The 21,306-nt window shown below is 46.2% G+C and overlaps 1 protein-coding gene across 1 annotated transcript; it reads left to right on the top strand.

The window, feature by feature from the left end:
• Positions 1-497: 497 nt before the first annotated feature.
• Positions 498-20,947, top strand: LOC139748748 (uncharacterized). The gene is given in 6 exon segments (XM_071662169.1): positions 498-636; positions 2,373-2,460; positions 8,721-13,177; positions 13,179-16,034; positions 16,036-19,901; positions 20,070-20,947. Coding segments are annotated over 3 exon segments (10,941 nt in total). The 5' UTR covers positions 498-636; positions 2,373-2,460; positions 8,721-8,723; the 3' UTR covers positions 19,667-19,901; positions 20,070-20,947.
• The last annotated feature ends 359 nt before the right edge of the window (positions 20,948-21,306 follow it).

Here is a 21,306-nt window from a genome sequence, read left to right as displayed (position 1 = left end):
CAAATTAGTTAAGCGTCCTTCATATCCGTGGCCCAAACAGGGGAAGGCATGTGCTGGGTACTTTTATCCCAAGGACGAGAGCAGTCATGGGGGACAAGTCTTGGTCATTTAATTCATTTATCCCAATTTATCCCAAAATTTTTAGTTACCTAGTGAATCTAACGAGACTGAGATACTCCATCATACGTCTAGGGTGAGAAATTTTCAAATAGATATTCCAATTTGTTTTTAGTGGCTAACGAGAGTGTAGCCATATGAGCTTAAATTAATCGACTTATTCGAAAAACCTGATATTAAGGACATTTATGATTCATAATATATTTGTTATTTAGAAGAATAGTAAGTAGATATAGTTGTTTTTCTTTTTTTAAATGCTTTTGAGGGTAAAAATTGAGGAGAACGTCGTTGTCCATCCTGGGAATAAAGTATCACGTCGCCGTTCCCCCCACCCGACCTCCTCCCCCCACCAGAAGGTGTCATGGTCTCTGGCCGCCATCCGGTTCCGAGTTCCATTTACATAATCCCCCTTTCCTCCTCCTCCCCTGGCGCGCCCTTGGGGTATATAAGGCAAGAACCTGCCGCGCTGGGGACTCCTTGTGTCTGCTCGATCTCTTCCCCAACGGGCGGCTCTTCAAGGTGAGAGAAAGAGAAAGAAAAACACCACAACTCCCCCACCGACTTGTTTGGTGGTGGCGGTGGGCCGCCATGTTGGCTCGAGTGCGCTGTGGCATAGAATTTTTAATTTCTCGATTTTTAAAAACTTTTCCAACATAGATTTTTTTTTTTTTGATATGTTAAGGCGTTAGAGAAGAGTGTAGTATAGTTTCGTGTTCAATGGAGTGGCTCTGTCACGTGAACGAGTTAAAAGAAATGTTTTTTCATATATATATATATATATATATATATATATATATATATATATATATATATACATTTATATAGTGTTGAAGCTGAACTAGAGAACAAAGTAGCATTTATTTCTGTGTAAAATCGTAAAAAAAAAAATATTTTTTTTTTCTTACACTCGCTCCAAAGTTAAGGTCTATTGAGCTCTTCAGGTATTCATGGTAATTCAATTTGAAAAAAAAAAAATTTTGCGTAAAAATTTCTGGTAAAACACAACTTGCTTTGTGGTTGGCAAATTTTACCGTCTACGGAAATGTTAAAAATGGAAATATTTAAATTTTGTAAGATAATACGCTATGGATAGATCCATCAATTTTAAAAATTATACGTTTTATAAATTTTTTTGAGGGAAATTATGATTATTTCTGTTCTAATTTTTTGGGGGAAATTATAATTTTTGTGTTCTAATTTTTTGAGGAAATTATGATAATTTCTATGTTTAATTTTTGGGGGAGGAAATTATGATAATGTCAGTGTTCTAATTTTTATGAAGGAAATTATGATCACTGTTTTCTATTTTTCTAGGGGAAATTATGATAATTTCTGTGTTCTCATTTTTTTGAAGGAAATTATGATCTCTTCTTTTTTCTACTTTTAGAGGTAATTATGATAATTTGTGTTCTAATTTTTGTGTAGGAAATTATGATCATTTCTGTTTTCTATTTCTTAGGGGAAATTATGATAATTTCTGTGTTCTAATTTATTGGGGGAAATTATGATCTCTTGTTTTCTATTTTTAGGGGTAATTATGATAATTTGTGTTCTAATTTTTGTGGAGGAAATTATGATTAATTCTGTGTTCTATTCATTACGGGAAATTATGACCATTTCTGTGTTCTAATTTTGGGGGAAATTATGATAATTTCTGTGTTCTATTTTTAGGGGAAAATTATGATCATTTCTGTGTTCTAATTTTTATTTAGGAAATTATGATCACTTCTGTTTTCTATTTTTTAGGGGAAATTATAATAATTTCTGTTCTAATTTTTTAGGGGAAATTATGATAATTTCTGTGTTCTAATTTTTATGGAGGAAATTATAATGTCTTCTATTTTCTATTTTTTTTAGGGGAAATTATGATAGTTTCTGTGTTCTGATTTTTTAGGGGAAATTATGATAATTCCTGTGTTCTGATTTTTATTTAGGAAATTATGATCACTTCTGTTTTCTATTTTTTAGGGGAAATTATGATAATTTCTATGTTCTAACTGTTTTCTATTTATTAGGGGAAATTATGATAGTTTCTGTGTTCTAATGTTTTAAGGGAAAATTATAATAATTTCTATGCTCTAATTTTTTATGGGGGTAAATTATAATAATTCCTGTGTACCTTAAGATGGTCAAAAAATGTTGAATCCTCTCTGACAACAATTATTATTGCCATATTCATCATTTATTGTTTATCATGTTATTTTCAATCACCATTTTTTTTTTCTTCTTTTAATGGTTCTTTTTCGTCCTTGCAGGTTTTCAGGAAGGGACTAAAGGCACAAATTTAGATAGTGGCGACCGACAGCCACCTTCAGCCAATATATAACGCGCCAAAGCAGTAAGGTAATAAAAAAAAAATTTATTCCTGATTTAAGATTTTTAATTATGACCGAGGGGCGCCATTGCATGTTGGCTGCCCCCTCTAATAAGGTCTGTCGAGGCCAAGGTGTAGTATTCAAATTAGGTCAGTTTTTCAGTAAGGGGTAAAATATATATAGAAAGAGTGTGTGCAGAAAGATGCTTCTGAAAAATTTTTATTTTTTAAATTTTAATTTTTTTCTAGAAAAAAATTAATTTTTTTAAAAAATCTTTATTTTTTAATTTCTTTTATGTTGTAAATTGCTGCTTCGATTCTGTGTTCCAAATTTTTTTCGATTTTATGTTCCAAAATTTTGTTTTTTTTATTATTTGTTAACGAATATGGGGATCAGATTGCTTCTAAAAAATTTCAATTTTTTTTAGTTTTTTTTTTTATGTTGTAAATTGCTGTTTCGATTCTATCTTCCAGAATTTTGGTGTTTTTTATGATTTTTTTAACGAATATGGGGATCAGATTAGGACATTTGTAGTTTAGACTCTGGTTTTTAATGTGATTTGTGATAGAATGGTAAATTGAACGCGGGTTCCTCACTGTTCAATAGAAAATTGAAATTCTAGAGGTTTTTTTAAAATTGGTTTATTGAAGAATGACTTTATGAAAATTTTAATGATAAGGGCGATAGAAACGGGCATATCTTTGTATATTTGGTTTAATTTGGGTTTTATTTGGTTTAATCTTTGACAAAGAAAATGCCATGTTTTTTTTTAAAACAGCAGAGAATCGTTAAGTTGCAAATTAATGCAAGTAGTTCATACAAACAGGAATAAAAGAACCAGTAATTTGCTAATTGGTTCATGTTATATTGAAGCTGTGCCCTTCCCAATTCGATTGTTAATTAAGAAACGCGGTAATTAACGAATGTTAATTAGTTTTTTTTAATTAACTCACGTGACATAATTGCCCATCGAAAGTCATTATTTAACACATTTAGTATAATTCAACCCTAATAGCCTAGTTAACATCATTAGTAGAACTTGATGGTAATGACTTAATTATATTTTGTCCCGCAACCGGAAGTAATATAACATAACGATACATATTTTTTTCAACCAATCACAACCATTTTTACATTTGTAATCGACCAATCACAGACATCCACACGTCTTGGGTTAGTCACAACCATATTTGCATACGTTTTGAGCCAATCAGAGCCTCTGTAAGTGCCTTCCCAAGGGACCAGGTCCACCAATCATGGCTCTCCTTTCATTTGTATATGTACATGTGTATATATATGTATATGTGTATATATATGTATATGTTTGTGTATGTATATGTATGTACACGTTGAAATGTATAGGTATGTATATGTGCGTGTGTGGACGTGTATGTATATACATGTGTATGGGGTGGGTTGGGCCATTTCTTTCGTCTGTTTCCTTGCGCTACCTCGCTAACGTGGGAGACAGCGACTAAGTATGATAATAATAGAAAAATCTTCACTTGATTGTTACGATAGATACAAGTGATATTTACGAGAAATAGATATGTTTTATATAGTTGGAAAAGAAACTGTATATTCTATGCAGAAAGAACTTTTGATAGAGATGGAGGAATGTTTATGTAAGTGGAGAATTGAATTTAGAACGAGTTTAGATAGGATGGCTATATAAATCCTAATTGGCTGTGCCAAAAGTGTGATGATGATGAGATTATGAAGAAAACGGTTCGTGGTTCTGGAAGGGAATGGCGATTGGTGGAAAAAAGAAATATATGGTTGTGGATGACTGTGGCTTTTTATAAGCCAGGCGTGGAGGACGTAAGTGTAGCACGTTAGAGGGTGTGTGGGGGTGTGTGTGGGAGAGAGAGAGAGAGAGAGAGAGAGAGAGAGAGAGAGAGAGAGAGAGAGAGAGAGAGAGAGAGAGAGAGAGAGAAGGGGATTTAGAACACTCAAAAGATGTCAAGTGATTTTTATAATTTTTTTTCATGATTGAAATTTTTTTAGGCAATTACTTCAGATAATTATTTTTGAATTTATTTTTTTTCTTTTTTGGTAAAATGGAATTTATATTGAAAGTCATGTTCACCCACGAGTGGGAGGTCATGTTCCCTCACTGGTGAATACACAGACTCACTATCACTCACCATCAGTCAACTTTATAGAGGTGAAAATGTAAATGGAATTATATATATATATATTTTTTTTTCTTCCAGCAAATTTAAAGAGAATAGGTGGACGAAAAAGACATTCGTGTGCAAATTGGCGTGACTTTTATTGGCTTATGATTATATATATATATATATATATATATATATATATATATATATATATATATATATATATATATATATATATATATGCCTATGAGTCCACGGGGGAAAATGAAACACAGTAAGTTCCCAAGTGCACTTTCGTGTCATAATCACATCATCAGGGGAGACACAAGAGAGAAATATAACAGTCAGTGCGCATGTGCATGCGCACATGGCTAGAGAAAACGCGCATTCTCTCCGCTTGCGGGGTTCCCCCCCCCCCCCCCCTGCGCCGCTCCACACTTCCTGAAATTTGAAGAGGAGCCACAGCGCAGACCGTGACGTAATCAAGTAGGCGCGGAGGGGGAGTGAGGTGGTAGTGTGAGTGAGTGTCCACTTACATCCACCCAGCTTAGGGGGGGGGCGGGGGGGCGGGGTCATGCGCCACACTGCATGACCCCCCCCCCCATCTCGCTCGCTGCCCCAGCTCCCCTCCTCATTCAGGCAGCTCTCGTGTGTGTGTGTGTGTGTGTGTGTGTGTGGAGGCGCAGGCGCAGAAGCTGTTTCTCCTGCGCAGCGAGTGAGTGGGGGAAAAAGGAAGGAAGAGTGTGTGTTGTTGTGTGTGTTGTTGTGTGTGTGGTGTTCCACATATTGTTTCAGTCGATCGAGACAGTCTACTCTAGGTGAAGCTTTCGATCTAGCGTGTTCCTAAGGTGTCTCTCTCTATCTAGCTGTTGAGACAAAGGGTTCGAACCTGCTTCAGGGTTCGAACCTGCTTCAGGGTTCGAACCTGCTTCAGGGTTCGAACCTGCTTCATTCAGACAAACCCGAAGTTCCGGAACACGTCGTCGAAGCTGCATTGAACCCTCTGTGTGTGTGTGTGTGTGTGTGTGTGGAAAGGGAGCTGTGGTTTCGGGCATTATTACATGACAGCTAGAGACTGAGTGTGAACGAATGGGGCCTTTGTTGTCTTTTCCTAGCGCTACCTCGCGCACATGAGGGGGGAGGGGGATGGTATTCCAAGTGTGGCGATGTGGCGATGTGAATGAATAAAGGCAGACAGTGTGAATTGTGTGCATGGGTATATATGTATGTGTCTGTGTGTGTATATATATGTGTACATAGAGATGTATAGGTATGTATATTTGCGTGTGTGGACGTGTATGTATATACATTGTGTATGGGGGCGGGTTGGGCCATTTCTTTCGTCTGTTTCCTTGCGCTACCTCGCAAACGCGGGAGACAGCGACAAAGCAAAATAATAATAATAAAAAGATATACATATATATACATCTAATGGCCTTTGATCAATATGTAGATGTTATAGAAAAAGGGTTTGGTCGTGTTTCGAAGCCATTCCACCAACACAGGTTCGATCTTTTGAGAATGTGTGTTTGTTTATTTGTGTGTTTTGTTCAGAGGATAATTTGCATATGAGCCATTTTTTTTTTTGGGGTTGGTCGACACCGGAACTCTGAATGAGACTGGGGAAATATTTACATATATTTACATATATTTTTACATATATTTTTTTTTCTTTCTTTTTTTAATGAAGTCAGTGTAGCAAGAGGTGTAAAGTGTCGACCAGTTTTAGTGTTTAGGTAATATGAACCCGCTCCGGCCCTTGAACACTAGGGTACGACCCTTGAACACTAGGGTACGACCCTTGAACACTAGGGTACGACCCTTGAGCACTAGGGTACGACCCTTGAACACTAGGGTACGACCCTTGAGATCTAGGGTACGACCCTTGAGCACTAGGGTACGACCCTTGAGCCTTGAACATTAGGGTACGACCCTTGAGCACTAGGGTACGACCCTTGAACACTAGGGTACGACCCTTGAGCACTAGGGTACGACCCTTGAGCACTAGGGTACGACCCTTGAGCACTAGGGTACGACCCTTGAGCACTAGGGTACGACCCTTGAACACTAGGGTACGACCCTTGAACACTAGGGTACGAACCCTTGAGCACTAGGGTACGACCCTTGAACACTAGGGTACGACCCTTGAGCACTAGGGTACGAACCCTTGAACACTAGGGTACGAACCCTTGAACACTAGGGGTACGACCCTTGACCACTAGGATACGACCCTTGACCACGACGGTACGACCCTTGACCACGACGGTACGACCCCTTGAGCACGCCGGAACGCACGCCCTTTAGGTATGGTGATTGCCTAACCATTGAACTGGACCTTCCCAGGGAGTCGTACCGTGGTCGTCTTGCTGTTCGAGGGTCGTCTAGTCGTATCTAAGGGTCAAAGAGGAGCCTTAGCCTTACAGATGATGATGATGATGAGGGAAGAAAGAGACACACAGGATTCAAAACACGACACACCACCAAGAATTCGATCGCTTCTTTGGGCAATGCAGTCGCCTCGCTTCCTTTGTTTTGAGACAGTGCAAGAAGCCATCATTTAACAGTACCCCATACACACACACACACACACACACACACACACACACACACACACACACACACACACACACACACACTGGATTCAGGATTGAATTGGACGCGAACTGAGGACACACACACACACACACACACACACACACACACACACACACACACACACTGGATTCAGGATTAAATTGGACGCGAACTGAGGATAAATGGACTGTTTACAGACGTGATGGTATAGTGATGGTGGAGAATGGGGTTAATGATGGTGCATGACAGTGTTGGTGATTGTGGAATGTAGTGATGGTGATGGTGATGGTGATGGATAGTGATGGTGGAATGTAGTATTAGCCATAGTTTGTGGTGATTCGTAGTGATGGTGATGGTGGACTGTAGTAATAGAAGTGTTGGTGATAGTGGTGATGGTGGAATGTCGTTGTGGTGATGGTGAAATGTAGTAATAGAAGTGTTGGTGATAGTGATGATGGTGAAATGTCGTTGTGGTGATGGTGAAATGTGGTAATAGAAGTGTTGGTGATAGTGATGATGGTGAAATGTCGTTGTGGTGATGGTGAAATGTAGTAATAGAAGTGTTGGTGATAGTGATGATGGTGGAATGTCGTTGTGGTGATGGTGATAGTGTTCGAGGTGGAGGTAAGGTGTCTCATATTATCTCCCTGGAAAAACCAGTTGTATGTTCAGCTCTGCTTAGCATACATAGTTCACCTCTCCAATACCACCAACAGCTTTTGAAACTAGATGGGCAAAGGAAGGGAAACGAAAGGCACTGGACAGGACAAGGCATGGTGAAGAAATAGGAGACACAGGTACAAAGTGTATGGATATATGGCATCTGCCTTTCTAAAAAAAAAAAGGGGTTTGTTTTGGAGAAGGTTTTGCTAAATACGTGTTTGGAATGCCTTGTTTATCCACCTCCCTGCTGACTTGGAATGTAAGGGAGTTGGATGTAGGGATGATGTACGTTGGTACAGGATGGATGATAGCGAAGCTAAGGCGCTATTCATTAGGGATGTGGAGGACTGGACTGTCGACTAATATCCATCTAAGTCTTAGGTCTCTGAGGCTCCGTTGGGAGTGTGTGACATATATCTCTTGGACGGAATCAGTTCATCTTCTGTCTCTCTCTCAGTCTCTTTCTCTCTCGCTAGATTTACTTCGTCATCTTCTGTCTCTCTCTCTCTGTCTCTCTCTCTCTCGCTAGATTTACTTCGTCAAGCCATCTCCTGTCTCTCTGTCTCTTTCTCTCTCGCTAGATTTACTTCGTCAAGCCATCTTCTGTCTCTCTGTCTCTTTCTCTCTCGCTAGGTTTACTTCGTCAAGTCATCTCCTGTCTTTCTCTGTCTCTTTCTCTCGCTAAATCTACTTCGTCAAGCCCGCCAGCCACTATCCTCCGGAGTTTCAAACACACACATACACACACATCCTCTCCTCCCATCTCCCAACTTACCCCTGTGGACAGAATTTCATCCCACATCTTCCCTGGGTCACGTCTTCCATCCTGTGACTTTTGTGTGGCTACAGCTCCACCCTCTGACACGGGCGTCCTGTGATACCTCTGTCCCACGCCCAGCGTCCAGTGACCCTTTTTGAATGTCCCTTCCAGGCGATGGGCGGGAAGGCGAGGTGGAGGAAGCTGAAGCGTGTGGTCGGCCCGCTACCCCAAGTTGCCAGTAAACAACGATTCAAAAAGGAAAGGACCAAAATCAGAGACGCCAAGAGGAGAAGGATGGTTGAGGAAGAGGAAGAGGATGATGAGGAAGCAAGACCCATGCAGGGACAAGAGGACAAAAAGGGAGGCGCTGAAGAGGACGAAGTAGCAGCAGCTGCAGCCAACAAAACAGACGGGATGAGGAGCCTAGAAGGATCGAGTGAGCAGAGCGACGAGAGCCAAAGCGCAGACGAAACCAAAGATGAGGGAAGAGGAGGATTAGACGGTGAGGCGAAGACCATCCCAACAACCACGGTGCACAAAGAAGGGAAACAAGAAGCCAATGGCATAGAGGACCTCGTCGAACTCAAACCGAGCGTGGTGGCCACAGACCTCGACAAGGACTTCGATTCCCCTCTGGCGGAATACTTATACGACCCCCTGAGCGAGACGTCACTCGAGGAAGAGCTCAAGAAAGCCCGAGAAGACATCAGCGACTTCCCAATCCTGGAGGAGGTGAATAGCAAAGTCTACAGCCTTCACTCCAGCCTGAAGAAGACCTCCTCCTTCAAGAACGGGCAAGGAGGAGACAAATCTCGCCACGTGGACAGCGAAGTCGTCGGCAACAGCGAGAAATCCGTCAAATTCTTCATATCCGACGATGAGAGCGACAGCGACACTGCCATCTTCGTCGACGCCTGCCAACACACGATGGGCGGCGACGAGGATGGCCATATGATGGACGACGAAGGGGAGGTCGCCCTTGGGAACCCGAGAGCTATCGACGGGGAGGCGGAACCCGCTATGGAGGTCGTCCTTGAGAGTGGAGACATAGAACTGGTCATTGGCGACTTGGGCGGCGACGACGCTAACGTCACTGATGGCGAGACTTCGAATCCCCTCGCGGAAATCTTCGCCAAGGAGGAGAGTTCGGTGGCCACACAGACAACGCCCACGAGGGAACCTAATATGCTGGAAGGGGCAGCTAACCCTCTGGTCACCGACTTTACCACTCAGGCGAAACTGAATTCCTTGACTGGACAAAATGACATGGACACAATCAGCAAATCTTCGACCAATGACTCGACCGATGCTGACTCGACCAGCAGGACGTCTGCGAGCGACCAGGTCGACGCCGACAGCGTCAGTCGAACCTCAGCCAGCGACGCGGACGCCATCAGCAAAACCTCAGCCACGGGGTCTCTGGAACCCGACGCGGCCAAGAGAAACGTAACAGACAGTTCGGGCGATCCGAACGCGCTGACCACACCTTCGGGAACTGAATCGTCTGACTCCGAGAGCGCCAGCAGGGTGTCGGCCGTTCCCCAAGACCTTATGACGACCTCCGTCACCGAGATGAGTAAAACTGAGAGTCCCGTTGGGTATCTGGCGTCGCCCACTGGCTCAAGCCCGACCACGAAGACACAGAACGCCCCTAGGATATTCCTAGACGCGGCCACGACGACGTCCGCCAGCGAGTCTGGCGATGTGGACGTCTACAGCAAGACTTCGACGAGCGAGTGTGAGGGCGACGGGACGAGCCGGACGTCGGTGAGTGAATCGGGGGACACCGACAGAACCAGCAGGACTTCCGTTAGTGATTCTGAGGCGGACCTAACGAGTAAAGCGTCTGCTAGCGAGTACAGCACCGACGGGACGAGCCGTACTTCCGCCACCGAAACGGGAGACACGGACGACACGAGCAGGACGTCTGCTGGCGACACGCTCGAACACACGAGCAAGTCCTCCGTCAGCGAGTCGACGGAGTTCGATACGGAGAGCTTTTCGTCGACGACGGATCTCTCGACGCCGAAAGACGACACCGCCACCTTCAACTTGGACGGCCTTGTGAAAGCGGGAGCCGAAGAGCCACTTGAGATGGACGCGGGGACACCCGAAGTCCCTATGCTAAGTCCCACCGACAAAAGGGAGAGCGAGGAAGTCTTCGTCGAGCTGGGTCATGACGCTGACGCACGTCTCGTTGACGTGGACCACTTAGTGACGCCTGTGAGTAAGGTTGCCAAGGAGGCTGACGCAGAGAGCGTCTTCTTCAGTCTCTATCCAGAGTACCAGCCTGGCGAAGGAGACGACCTACAGGAGGACCAAGCTAGGACCCCAACGGGGAATCCGAAATTTCTATGTTTTCGAGGCAAAAGACAAGGACAAGGCGAGAGTCAAGAGGACATTTACATGGCCATGGAAAAATCAGAGACCAAGGGCGGCAGAAGCAAAGGGACCGTGCGTGGAAAGATCAACAAAATTCAACAGAGACTCTCCCAACCGAAGAAGTCTGAGGGAGAGAATAAGAACGTCTCTGAGCCGGAGGGATCTTCCTCACGTCAGAGCAGCGGGAGCAGCATTGACGACCAGCGCGAACCCACTTCGGGAACCTCGGACGAAGACCAGAAAGCCAAAGAGGAGGGCAGCAAGAGGAGCGACTCCGAGCTCTCCTGCCACGCCGCCGGAGGATGGTCGATGCCCGAAGTTCTGGATAGCACATCTTCCACTGCCTCTGATGGTAATGCCAAGGAGACCCAACACGCCCCCCTCAACCAGGACGACGTGGTATGTGCTCCTGGACGAGCTGGAGGCGAAGTAACCGAGCCAATGGAGGCCACAGCGGATGCGGCGAAGGACCCCGTCGCGCCAGTGGATCTGGAGGCGTCCAGCTTGACGGAGACTGGACAGGAAGCCCTGGAGCTGGAGAATAAGAGCAACGCCACCGTGAAAGATCGCAAGACCCTCGTCGGGAAGGCGAGGGATTGGATCAAGGGGGTCACGAGAATGGGGAGCAAGAAAGAGGACGCTGCCCTTGACAAGGCGAACGGCAAACCAGAACCCGCAAATGGTGCAGAGACGAACAAAGACGAAGCAAAGAATCCAGAACCTAAGCTGGAGGACAAAGAGGACACAAGCAGTAAGGAATCTTCCGTCACCTCAGAGACGAGGATCTCCGACGATGAAAAGGGGAGGAAGAGTGAAACCAACTCCACTGCAAAGTCCGACACGAATGACAACGAAAATACGAAGGAGACATCTCCAGAGGAAACTGATGAAGAGAAGCCCTCAGCCAGTAGCGAAGAAGTCAGTGCAGAGAGCCAGGAGGAGGTATCAGTGACCCCTGTCAATACGAAAGATCAAAACCCCGACCTGGAAAGCCCTAAACTGGAAACAGGTAACGTAGGAGTGGCTGAAGAAGTGATCGTACCTGAAACAGTGAATAAGGCAGAGAATAACAATCACAGGACTAACGAAGAGGAGAAGCCTGACGAAGAGGAGAAGGCTGACGAAGGGGGATTGGTCGACGAAGAGGGGAAAGCTGACGAGGAGGTGATGGCTGACGAAGTGGTGATGGCTGACGAAGAGGTGACGGCTGACGAAGAGGGCAAGGCTGACGAGGAGGTAAAAACTGAGGAAGTCATAAACGCAGAGGAGGTAGCGGCAGAACCCGAGAGCACCCCTGAAATGGTGGTCAACGCTGGAGGCGTAGAAATCGAAGAGGCACAAACCCAACTCGAAGAAAACGTCAGTCTAGAAAATGGTGAGGAAGTTACTGAAACAAACGCTCCGCCAGACGACGTACCCAAATCAGACGAAGAGGAAGAAGTAGTGCCACCCAGCACTGAACCCGAATACCTTGCTGAGAATACCAGGCCTGTGAAAGAAACTCCGGAAGAGACACTCGGCTCCACTGACAAAATAGAAGACAAGGCAGAAGTCGCTGGTGAGGCGAACACTGTTAATGGAGTCGGCGAGAAGCCAGAGAATGGCTTGGGGGTTGAAGAAGTCGTCTGCACGGAAACCAAGAAAGAGGAAATAGCTGAGGGAAATCCCGTGGGTGATAAACCCAATATTGAGACCGCCCCTCGTGAAAATGCAGAGGAAACCCCGAAGGAAACCAAGGATAAGGTCAAACGTCATCGTAAAACCAGGGAGAAGTCGAAGTCGCCCTCCGTCTACAAGGAAGGAGGTGAGAAGGAGAGAAGTCCAAGAGTGGCGCGAAAGGACAAGGAAGGGAAGTTGCTGAGCAAGAAGCGTAAGCACCGGCGTCGCACCAAGAGCCAGGAGGAACCCGAAGTCCAAACTACGGTCTTCCAGGCCACGGAGATCACACAGGAAGGAGAGAAGGAACCAGCGGCCCTCATCTGCCCTCCTGAGGAAGGTGGGAAGGGAGAGGTTCCTGTCCGCGATGATGCGCGTCAGATGGAGCCGACAGAGGGTACGATTCAACCCGATTCGGCGGACATGATCCTTCCACCTGAAGAAGACATACCCCAAGAAAAGACACTGGAACCAGAAGCTGTCCTTATGGATGGCAAGGAAGAAGAACCTACTCCGGAACAGGGTCTCGCCGAGGAGGACAGAGGAAGCCCTTCCACAAAAGGAAGAGGCTCTTCCAGAAGAGGATGTCGTTGAGAAGGCAGAGGAAGCCCTTCCAGAACAAGACGTCGTTGAGAAGGAAGAGGAAGCCCTTCCAGAAAAGGAAGAGGCTCTTCCAGAAGATTATGTCGTTGAGAAGGAAGAGGAAGCCCTTCCAGAAAAGAAGGAAGAGGCTCTTCCAGAAGAGGATGTCGTTGAGAAGGAAGAGGAGGCCCTTGCTGAACAAGACGTCGTTGAGAAGGAAGAGGAAGCCGTTCCAGAAAAGGAAGAGGCTCTTCCAGAACAGGATGTCGTTGAGAAGGAAGAGGAAGCCCTTCCAGAAAAGGAAGAGGCTCTCCCAGAAGAGGATGTCACTGAGAAGGAAGAATTAGCCATCCCGGAACAGGACGTCCCTGAAAAGGACGAAGAAACCCTTCCGGAAAAGGACGTCACTAAGAAGGAAGCAGAAGCCATTCCAGAACAGGAGGTCAAAGAGAAGGAAGAGGAAGCCCATCCGGAAAAGGAGGTCACTGAGAAAGAAGAAGCTTTGCCGAAAGAGGAAGTCACCGAGAAGAAAGAAGAGGCCATCCCAGAACAGGAAGTTAATGTCAAGAAAGAGAAGGCAGTGACCGAACATGATGTCAGTGTTCAAACCGAGGAGGTCCCAGCAGATGTACCACAGGAACCTCAGGCAGACAGTCGTACTTCGAGTCTGCGAAGGAGACGCTCGACCAAATCCAGCAAGGACAAGTTTTCCGACGAGTTCTGGAAGGAGAAATTAAGCAGCAGACACAAGAGGCATTCAAGACACAGCGAAGAGTCGAAATCCTTTGGCTCAGGGGAATATACCGGCCTGGATTACGAAAGCCCATCCAGGACCAAAAAGGGCAAGAGTTCTGAATCGAAGCACAGGTCGAGAGACAAAGAAAGAAGGGAAAAGACATCCAAGAGTGCTGAAGCTGGTCATGAGGTTCAGCCAAAGACAGAAGCAGAATCCACAGCAACTGTACCTGCAGAAGGCGATGCTGGCGACGCGACGACGTCTTTTACTGCCGCCGCTGCTACGTGGAGCCCCCGCGTAGGTCGGAAAGAGAGAAGGAGCAGTAAACGATCAGGTGATCGTAAGCGAGACAGAAAATCGTCAGACAAATTGGCGAAGGCAACCGCCGTGGATAAGACAGCACGTCAGCCCTCTGAAGCTGTGGTCACTTCGCCGACGCCAAAAGTCGAACCATCCGCGTCTGACACGCTCCTGAAGGAGGGACCACCTACGTCTCCCACGCAAGATTCGGCATATCCCGGTTCTGACACGGTCGTCTTGGAGATCAAATTCCCCGAGGGCATTTCGAAGCCCCGCTCTCCTTCACCACAGATCTACACTTGGCCGAGGGGACCATCAACAGCTGAGATGGGTGCCTCCGTGCCATTCTCAACTGTATCTGACGAAGGAACGCTTCAGATAGAAATCCCACCGCCCGCATCTACAGATTCCAGCACCGTCTTACTGGAGATCAAATTCCCCGAAGGTATTTCAATGCCTCCTTCACCCATACCAGAGCAGTATACATGGCCCAAGAAAACAGAAGAGGTTTCTGAACCTCTTTTGACCGTATTGGATAAAGCAGAGGTTCAGGCAGAGGTTCCAAAGATCGAATCGCCTGTATCTATGATGATGCAGGATATTGCTGCCGAACCAGCACTGTTGCTCGCTCCCTCCGTCACACTTCAACCCGAAGAACTGGCCTCGAGGCCGCTTCTCTCGCCCACCCTAACATTGAGGTACCCGGAGGGGATCTCGCAGCCACTGTCGCCAACGAAGCCTCTGTCTATTGATTCCAGCTCGGTCTTGCTGGAGATTAAATTCCCAGAAGGTATTTCCATGCCTCGTTCGCCTGTGCCACAGAAGTATACGTGTCCGAAGAAGCCTCCAGCTGCTGAGGAAGCCCCAGAAGTCCCTCCGTCTGTAGCAGATGAAGCAAAGGTTCAAATAGAGATTCCAAAGACGGAAACACCCGTGTCGAAGGCTCCGGATGTTGTCTCTGAACCAGCGTTGCTGATGGCGCCCTCCTTCACACTCCAACCTGAAGAAGGGATCTCGAGGCCACTTCTTTCGCCAACTTTAACATTGAGGTACCCAGAAGGTGTGTCTCAGCCACTCTCACCGCCCAAGCCTCTTTCTGTTGATTCTGGTTCTATTCTGTTGGAGATCAAGTTCCCCGAAGGGGTTTCGATGCCACGTTCACCGGTTCCCCAGAAGTATACTTGCCCCAAGAAACCATCAACAGATGAAGCTGTCCCCGAGCCCCTGGTAGCTGTACCCGAAGAAGTAAAGGTTGAGACTAAGATCCCAAAGATTGAAACACCACCTGTAACCCAGATACAGGAGGTGGTCCCGCCTGAACCATCACTGCTAACTCCTCCCTCCATTTCCGTCGAGTCTCAAGAGGGGATATCGAAGCCACTTCTCTCTCCAACCTTGACGCTAAGATATCCTGAAGGGATCTCGCAGCCTCTATCACCGCCAAGACCTCTCTCAATCGAGTCTGGTTCTATCTTGCTGGAGATCAAGTTCCCCGAAGGCATTTCGATGCCCCGTTCGCCTGTCCCACAGAAGTATACATGTCCCAAGAAACCATCAACGGATGGAGTCTCTGAACCCCTTCTAACGGTGCCAGGTGAAGCGAAGGAGGTTCCAGGCGAGTCTGAAATGCCCGTACCTTCAACCCCAGGATGTCCCCTCCGAGCCAACACTGCTAGTTCCACCTTCTGTGACGGTCCAGTCAGAAGAAGGGGTTTCGAAGCCTCTCTCTTTCCCAACATTGACGTTGAAATACCCAGAAGGAATCTCGCAGCCTTTATCGCCCACCAAACCTCTTTCAATCGACTCTGGTTCCATCTTGCTGGAGATTAAATTCCCCGAGGGCATTTCCATGCCGCGTTCGCCCGTGCCGCAGACGTACACTTGTCCCAAGAAGTCCACGACAGGTGAAGAAGCTTCTGAATCCCTTCTATCAGTATCGGAAGAACCCAAACTTGCGATCGGATCACCCGTGCCCAAGGCTCAGGACATGATGTCTGCACCCACGTTGCTGCTCGCCCCTTCCAGTGCACTCCAACCTGGAGATGGGTTCTCAAGGCCACTTCTCTCGCCGACCTTAACGTTGCGATACCCAGAGGGCATCTCGCAGCCTCTGTCACCCCCGAAACCTCTGTCACTCGAGTCTGGCTCTTTCTTGTTGGAGATCAAATTCCCCGAGGGGATTTCAATGCCCCGTTCGCCTGTCCCACAGAAATACACGTGTCCGAAAAAGCCATCAGGAGGGGAAAGCGTTCCCGAACCCCTTTTAACGGTATCAGACGAAGCACAGGTCAAGGCAGAGATGCCAAAGACTGAAGCACCAGTGTCTCAGGTCCAGGATCTCGCCTCTGAACCAGCTCCGTCAGTCACGCTTCCCGTGACCGTTCAAGATGAGGGTATTTCGACACCAGTTCCCGAACCAACGTTGAAAGCGAAACAGCCCGAAGCCCCCTCGCTTCTCCCACCGTCTACACCAGAAGAAAGTTCGCCGCAGTTGCCATTGCCAACACAAGAGGTCCCAAAGACCCCAGAAGAGACCTCCAAACCACGTCCCCCAAAGAAAAAGAAGACGAGACCACGCGTTATCATCCCCAAGGCAGGGTCTCCAACATCTCAGGTCATTAAGAGCTCGTCTGACCTCGCCCAGCCAACCTCACCTCCGATAACCTCGAAATCCTCTAATGGCATTTCTAAATCCACCTCATCATCACCTAAGGTAATAACCAGTCCGGTCTCGCCAACCAAGAAAGTGCCTCTGCCAAAACCAGTCAAATTGGGTTCCCCTTCCGGCAAGACGGCAACGTCTTCTTCGCTGCCAACGACACCTCACGAAGAAACCACCAAGACAATGCCGAAGACCCCGGAACCAAAAGAAATGTGTAGTTCCCCCCTCAAACAAGAGTCTTCAGAGGCAGCCACCCACTCCCCAAAGGTAGATTCTTCGTCACCAACAAGGCCAACGCCTCAGACCCTTCCAGTTTTGAAGCAGTCGAAGGAAGCATCAGAGAGTAGCCCTTCGGTTGAACCTAAATTAGTAGAATCACCCTCACCGCAAACCCCTGTAACACCCGAAACTCCTTGCAAACCCACTTCACAGAAAACGTCTTCGCGAACCAAGACTGAAAAGGTACAGTCACCCACTTCAGTGTCGCCAGCAACCCTACCCTCAACCACCACTGAAGAGGCGACAGACGTAACTACGTTGGCATCAACAGTGTCGAAGCCTCATAAAGTTAAAAGATCACTTCTATCCGCAATAGAAAAGATCACTCGAGAATCCTCCAAACCCTCACAAGAAGTTAAATCCCCAGTCGATTGTTCGAAACCCATAACACCTACGCCTGAATCTCCTTTGCGATCCTCAGAACCTTTTGTAAAGGCAGACAAACCTGCGCTCAAACCTAAGCCCTCCTCAACCTCGCCACAGATAGAGAAGTCAGTAACAGAAGACGCAAAGACATCCAAGGATGCTTCCAAATCCCCAGTAACGTATTATAAGTTGAAAGTGGAATACACCCACAAACCAGCAGAAGTTTCCAAGCCTCTGGCTGAAGACTCGAAGCTACTGGAAGAATCTGTACCATCACCAGGAGTCGAAGACTCGAAGCTACCATCAGACCACAAGCCATTGGCGGATCTGACCCCAATTGTTGAGGACGTAAAGCCACCAGCAGAGCTTACACCACCATCAGATGACCTGGAACCGCCACCCAAAGACTTGGAGCCTCAGGCAAGTGACCTGGAACCAACAACCAAAGACCTGGAACCACCATCAGTAGACCAGGAACCACCAGCAAAGGACCTGGTACCTCAAGCAGATGACCTGGAACCACCAGAGAAAGACCTGGCATCACAAGCAGAAGTCCAGGAACCACCTGTGGAAATCCAGGAACCTCCTGCAGAAGTCCAGGAAACACCTGCAGAAATCCAGGAACCTCCTGCAGAAGTCCAGGAACCACCAACAGAAATCCAGGAACCAACAGTAAAAGACCTGGAAACACCTGCAGAAATCCAGGAACCACCTGCAGAAGTCAAGGAACCACCCGCAGAAGTCAAGGAACCCCCTGCAGAAGTGGAGCCACCAGCAGAAATCCAGGAAGCAACTGCAGAAGTCAAGGAACCACCTGCAGAAGTGGAGCCACCAGCAGAAATCCAGGAAGCAACTGTAAAAGACCTGGAACCACCAGTAGACCAGGAACCACTAGCAGAAGACCTCAAACCACTAGCAGAGGTCCAAGAACCGCCAGCGGAGGTCCAGGAACTGGCGGCAGGAGACCTGGAACCATCAACAGAAAGGTCGCAACCACCAACGGAAGAGCCAGAAGAACCACCACCAGCAGAAGAAGTCCAGACACCACTGGCGAAGGACCTGGAACCACTAGTCGAAGACCCTGAACCACAGGTCCCTCCTCAACCACTGCTAGAAGAATCTGTCGCAAAGGAAGACTTCAAAGCGCCACCAGAGGACGTTAAGGCTACAAAGCCAAGTGCGACCCAGAAACTTAAACCTCCCGAAGCCTTAGCGGTTGTCACCTCCGTCATGACCAAGTTGAAGTCCACAGATTCCCTCAAAAAAGTCTCTTCCGGAAAGCTGGAATCCACTCCTTCAAAGATATCCTTATCTGCACCGAAAACCAGTTCCTCAACACTGAAAGTGGTGTCTCCTACCCCAAAAGTAACGTCCCCAACCTCCAAGATAGTTTCGTCTACACCTAAGGCAATACCAAAGACATCTGTGTCCAAAGTGTCCCCTTCTACACCGAAGCTCGTTTCACCCTCACCTAAGCTAACCACATCCACCACCAAGTTAATGTCGAGTCCACACAAGCTCACGTCGCCCTCACGCAAAATCACTTCACCCATGCGCACTGTCGCTTCACCAACGCCAAAGACAGAGTCCCTTGAAACTAAGGCGGGAGCTCTGCCACTAACTCCCTCCCAGATCTCTGACGCACAGCTTCTCAAAATGGTCAGATCAAGTCTTTCAGACTCGGTGCTCCAAAGCCAGCAAGAATCCCACAAATCCTCCGTCTCTCACATCCACCCAACCTCTTCGGAAGTTCCGAAAATGCCCTCTTCCTCTCCTAAGCCTTCACGGTCTCCAGCACGCAGGACTCTCGAAACAGAGCAGCCGAGTTCTATGTCAATGACCGGGGTTAGAATGAGTACCTCCGCCTCTAAGACAAGAAGATCTGAAGTCCCAGACAGTGATGTGAGCCTGCAAGACAGAGACATCCAGACGACTGACGCTACAGATGCACTCTGTCCACCACAAGACCTTCGTACCCCTCACGAAACCCATGTCTCTACTCACGAAATCCGCCTCTCCCCCCACGAAACTCGTCTCTCCCCCCACATCCACTCGTGCTACCCTCGCGAAGGGTCGCCCCCATCCAAAGAAGGATCCCAGTCACCTGGAACTGACCCATTAGGAAGGAAAATTCGCAGGAAAAAGCGACGTTAAATCGAAAAGGCCCCCACAGCCATTGGAGATGGCCAGGGGGGGTGTGATGAGCTTTACACTTAATTATTTTGCTCATAAAGCTTCATAGAGTATCTTGGTAATCTAGAAGACCTGTCAAAGGGCATCTGGGAGCACAATCAACCCACAGAGCCACTGGATCCAGCCCCCTCACTTAAAGAGAACACTCCATCTAGCCAACTTGGGACCCCCCTGCTCCCATGTGGAAGAAAAGGAGGTATTCCTATTATCTTTTTTTTTGAAGCCGCTGGCATGTTCCACATTTTGCATCTTATCCTCATCGCATTTGCTTAGTGAATTTAATACATGGTATGCTTATGACGAAAAGCCCATGAGAGAAATATATATATACATACAGTGTTGATTCACTTACAACTACTTACAGTGAGAGGGGGCAGTGTGTTTCGGGCGAAACTTAGGACGACCCTTCTGCAGTAGACAGTCCAGTGTCCTTCAGGCGAAGTGGTGATAAGGCACGTCTTGGTGACGACTAGTGAAGCAGATAATGGAGTCCACTGAAGCACCAAGTCGCTGCAAACTAAAGGCGTCTGATGGCAGGAGCAACCCCGACACCACCTTCTGCGGAAGTACTTGGTGATTTTTCAATGTGCTGTCACTTCCAATCAAGATCCTGCCATGGCCAGTGAAGGAAGAGCAATGTCCAGGGTCGAAGAAAACTCCCAGAACTTTTTTTATTTTATATATGGCCAATGCTTGGCATCTACTTAATCACTATGATGTTAATCGAAAACGAACCTTTATGTTATAGAGTAACCTATACTTATGTGATATCTTGCTGGTTTTCATTTAATGATGATAATATATTGATATTGGTAATTATATAATATGATAATATATTGATGATAATGGTAATAATAATTCTAATAATTCTAATAATAATGATAATATATTGATGATTATGGTAATAATAATTGTAATAATAATGATAATATATTGATAATAATGGTAATAATGATTATATCATAATTTTGATAATAATAATGATTATAGTAATGATAATAATACTGCAATAGTAATAATGATAATATATTGATGAAATAATAATAAGTTTAATGTTGATTCTTTAGTAGTTTTAATAATATTTGAAATAATTATACTAAGTTTATGCAAAATAATATTATTATTGGTAATGTTAATTAAAACTTGTTTGTATTTTATTGAATGACTATAAATCTTTTTATTTAATATTTATGTAAGAGAATGATGAATTATATTTGTTGATCCAAAGCTGTATTTGTTATTTGTTAATTAAATTCAGTAACGACTAAAAACAACCTTGTTAGTATTCCAACAATGAGTGGAAGAGGCATTAGTATCATATGAATGACAACTTGTGATTATGCTGGTATGACCTATGCCCAAGAAGTAATACTGACTCTTGAAACAGGTATATATCCACATCAGACCCATCCCTGGCATGTATACTCTTGGAACTTTAGTTATCATGACTCCTTTTACTCTTCTTTCCTGCAGTGTGGCTAATTTTAGGGTTTTTCTTTATAATTTGTTCCATCAGACCCATCCCTGGTGTGTATACTCTTGGAAGTTTAGTTTTCATGACTCCTTTTACTCTTCTTTCCTGCAGTGTGGCTAATCTTAGG

The sequence above is a fragment of the Panulirus ornatus genome, chromosome 5, assembly GCF_036320965.1.
Source record: "Panulirus ornatus isolate Po-2019 chromosome 5, ASM3632096v1, whole genome shotgun sequence".
Lineage (NCBI taxonomy): Eukaryota > Metazoa > Arthropoda > Malacostraca > Decapoda > Palinuridae > Panulirus > Panulirus ornatus.
Note: the sequence above shows the minus strand (reverse complement) of the source record. Positions and strands in the feature narration are given on the sequence as shown.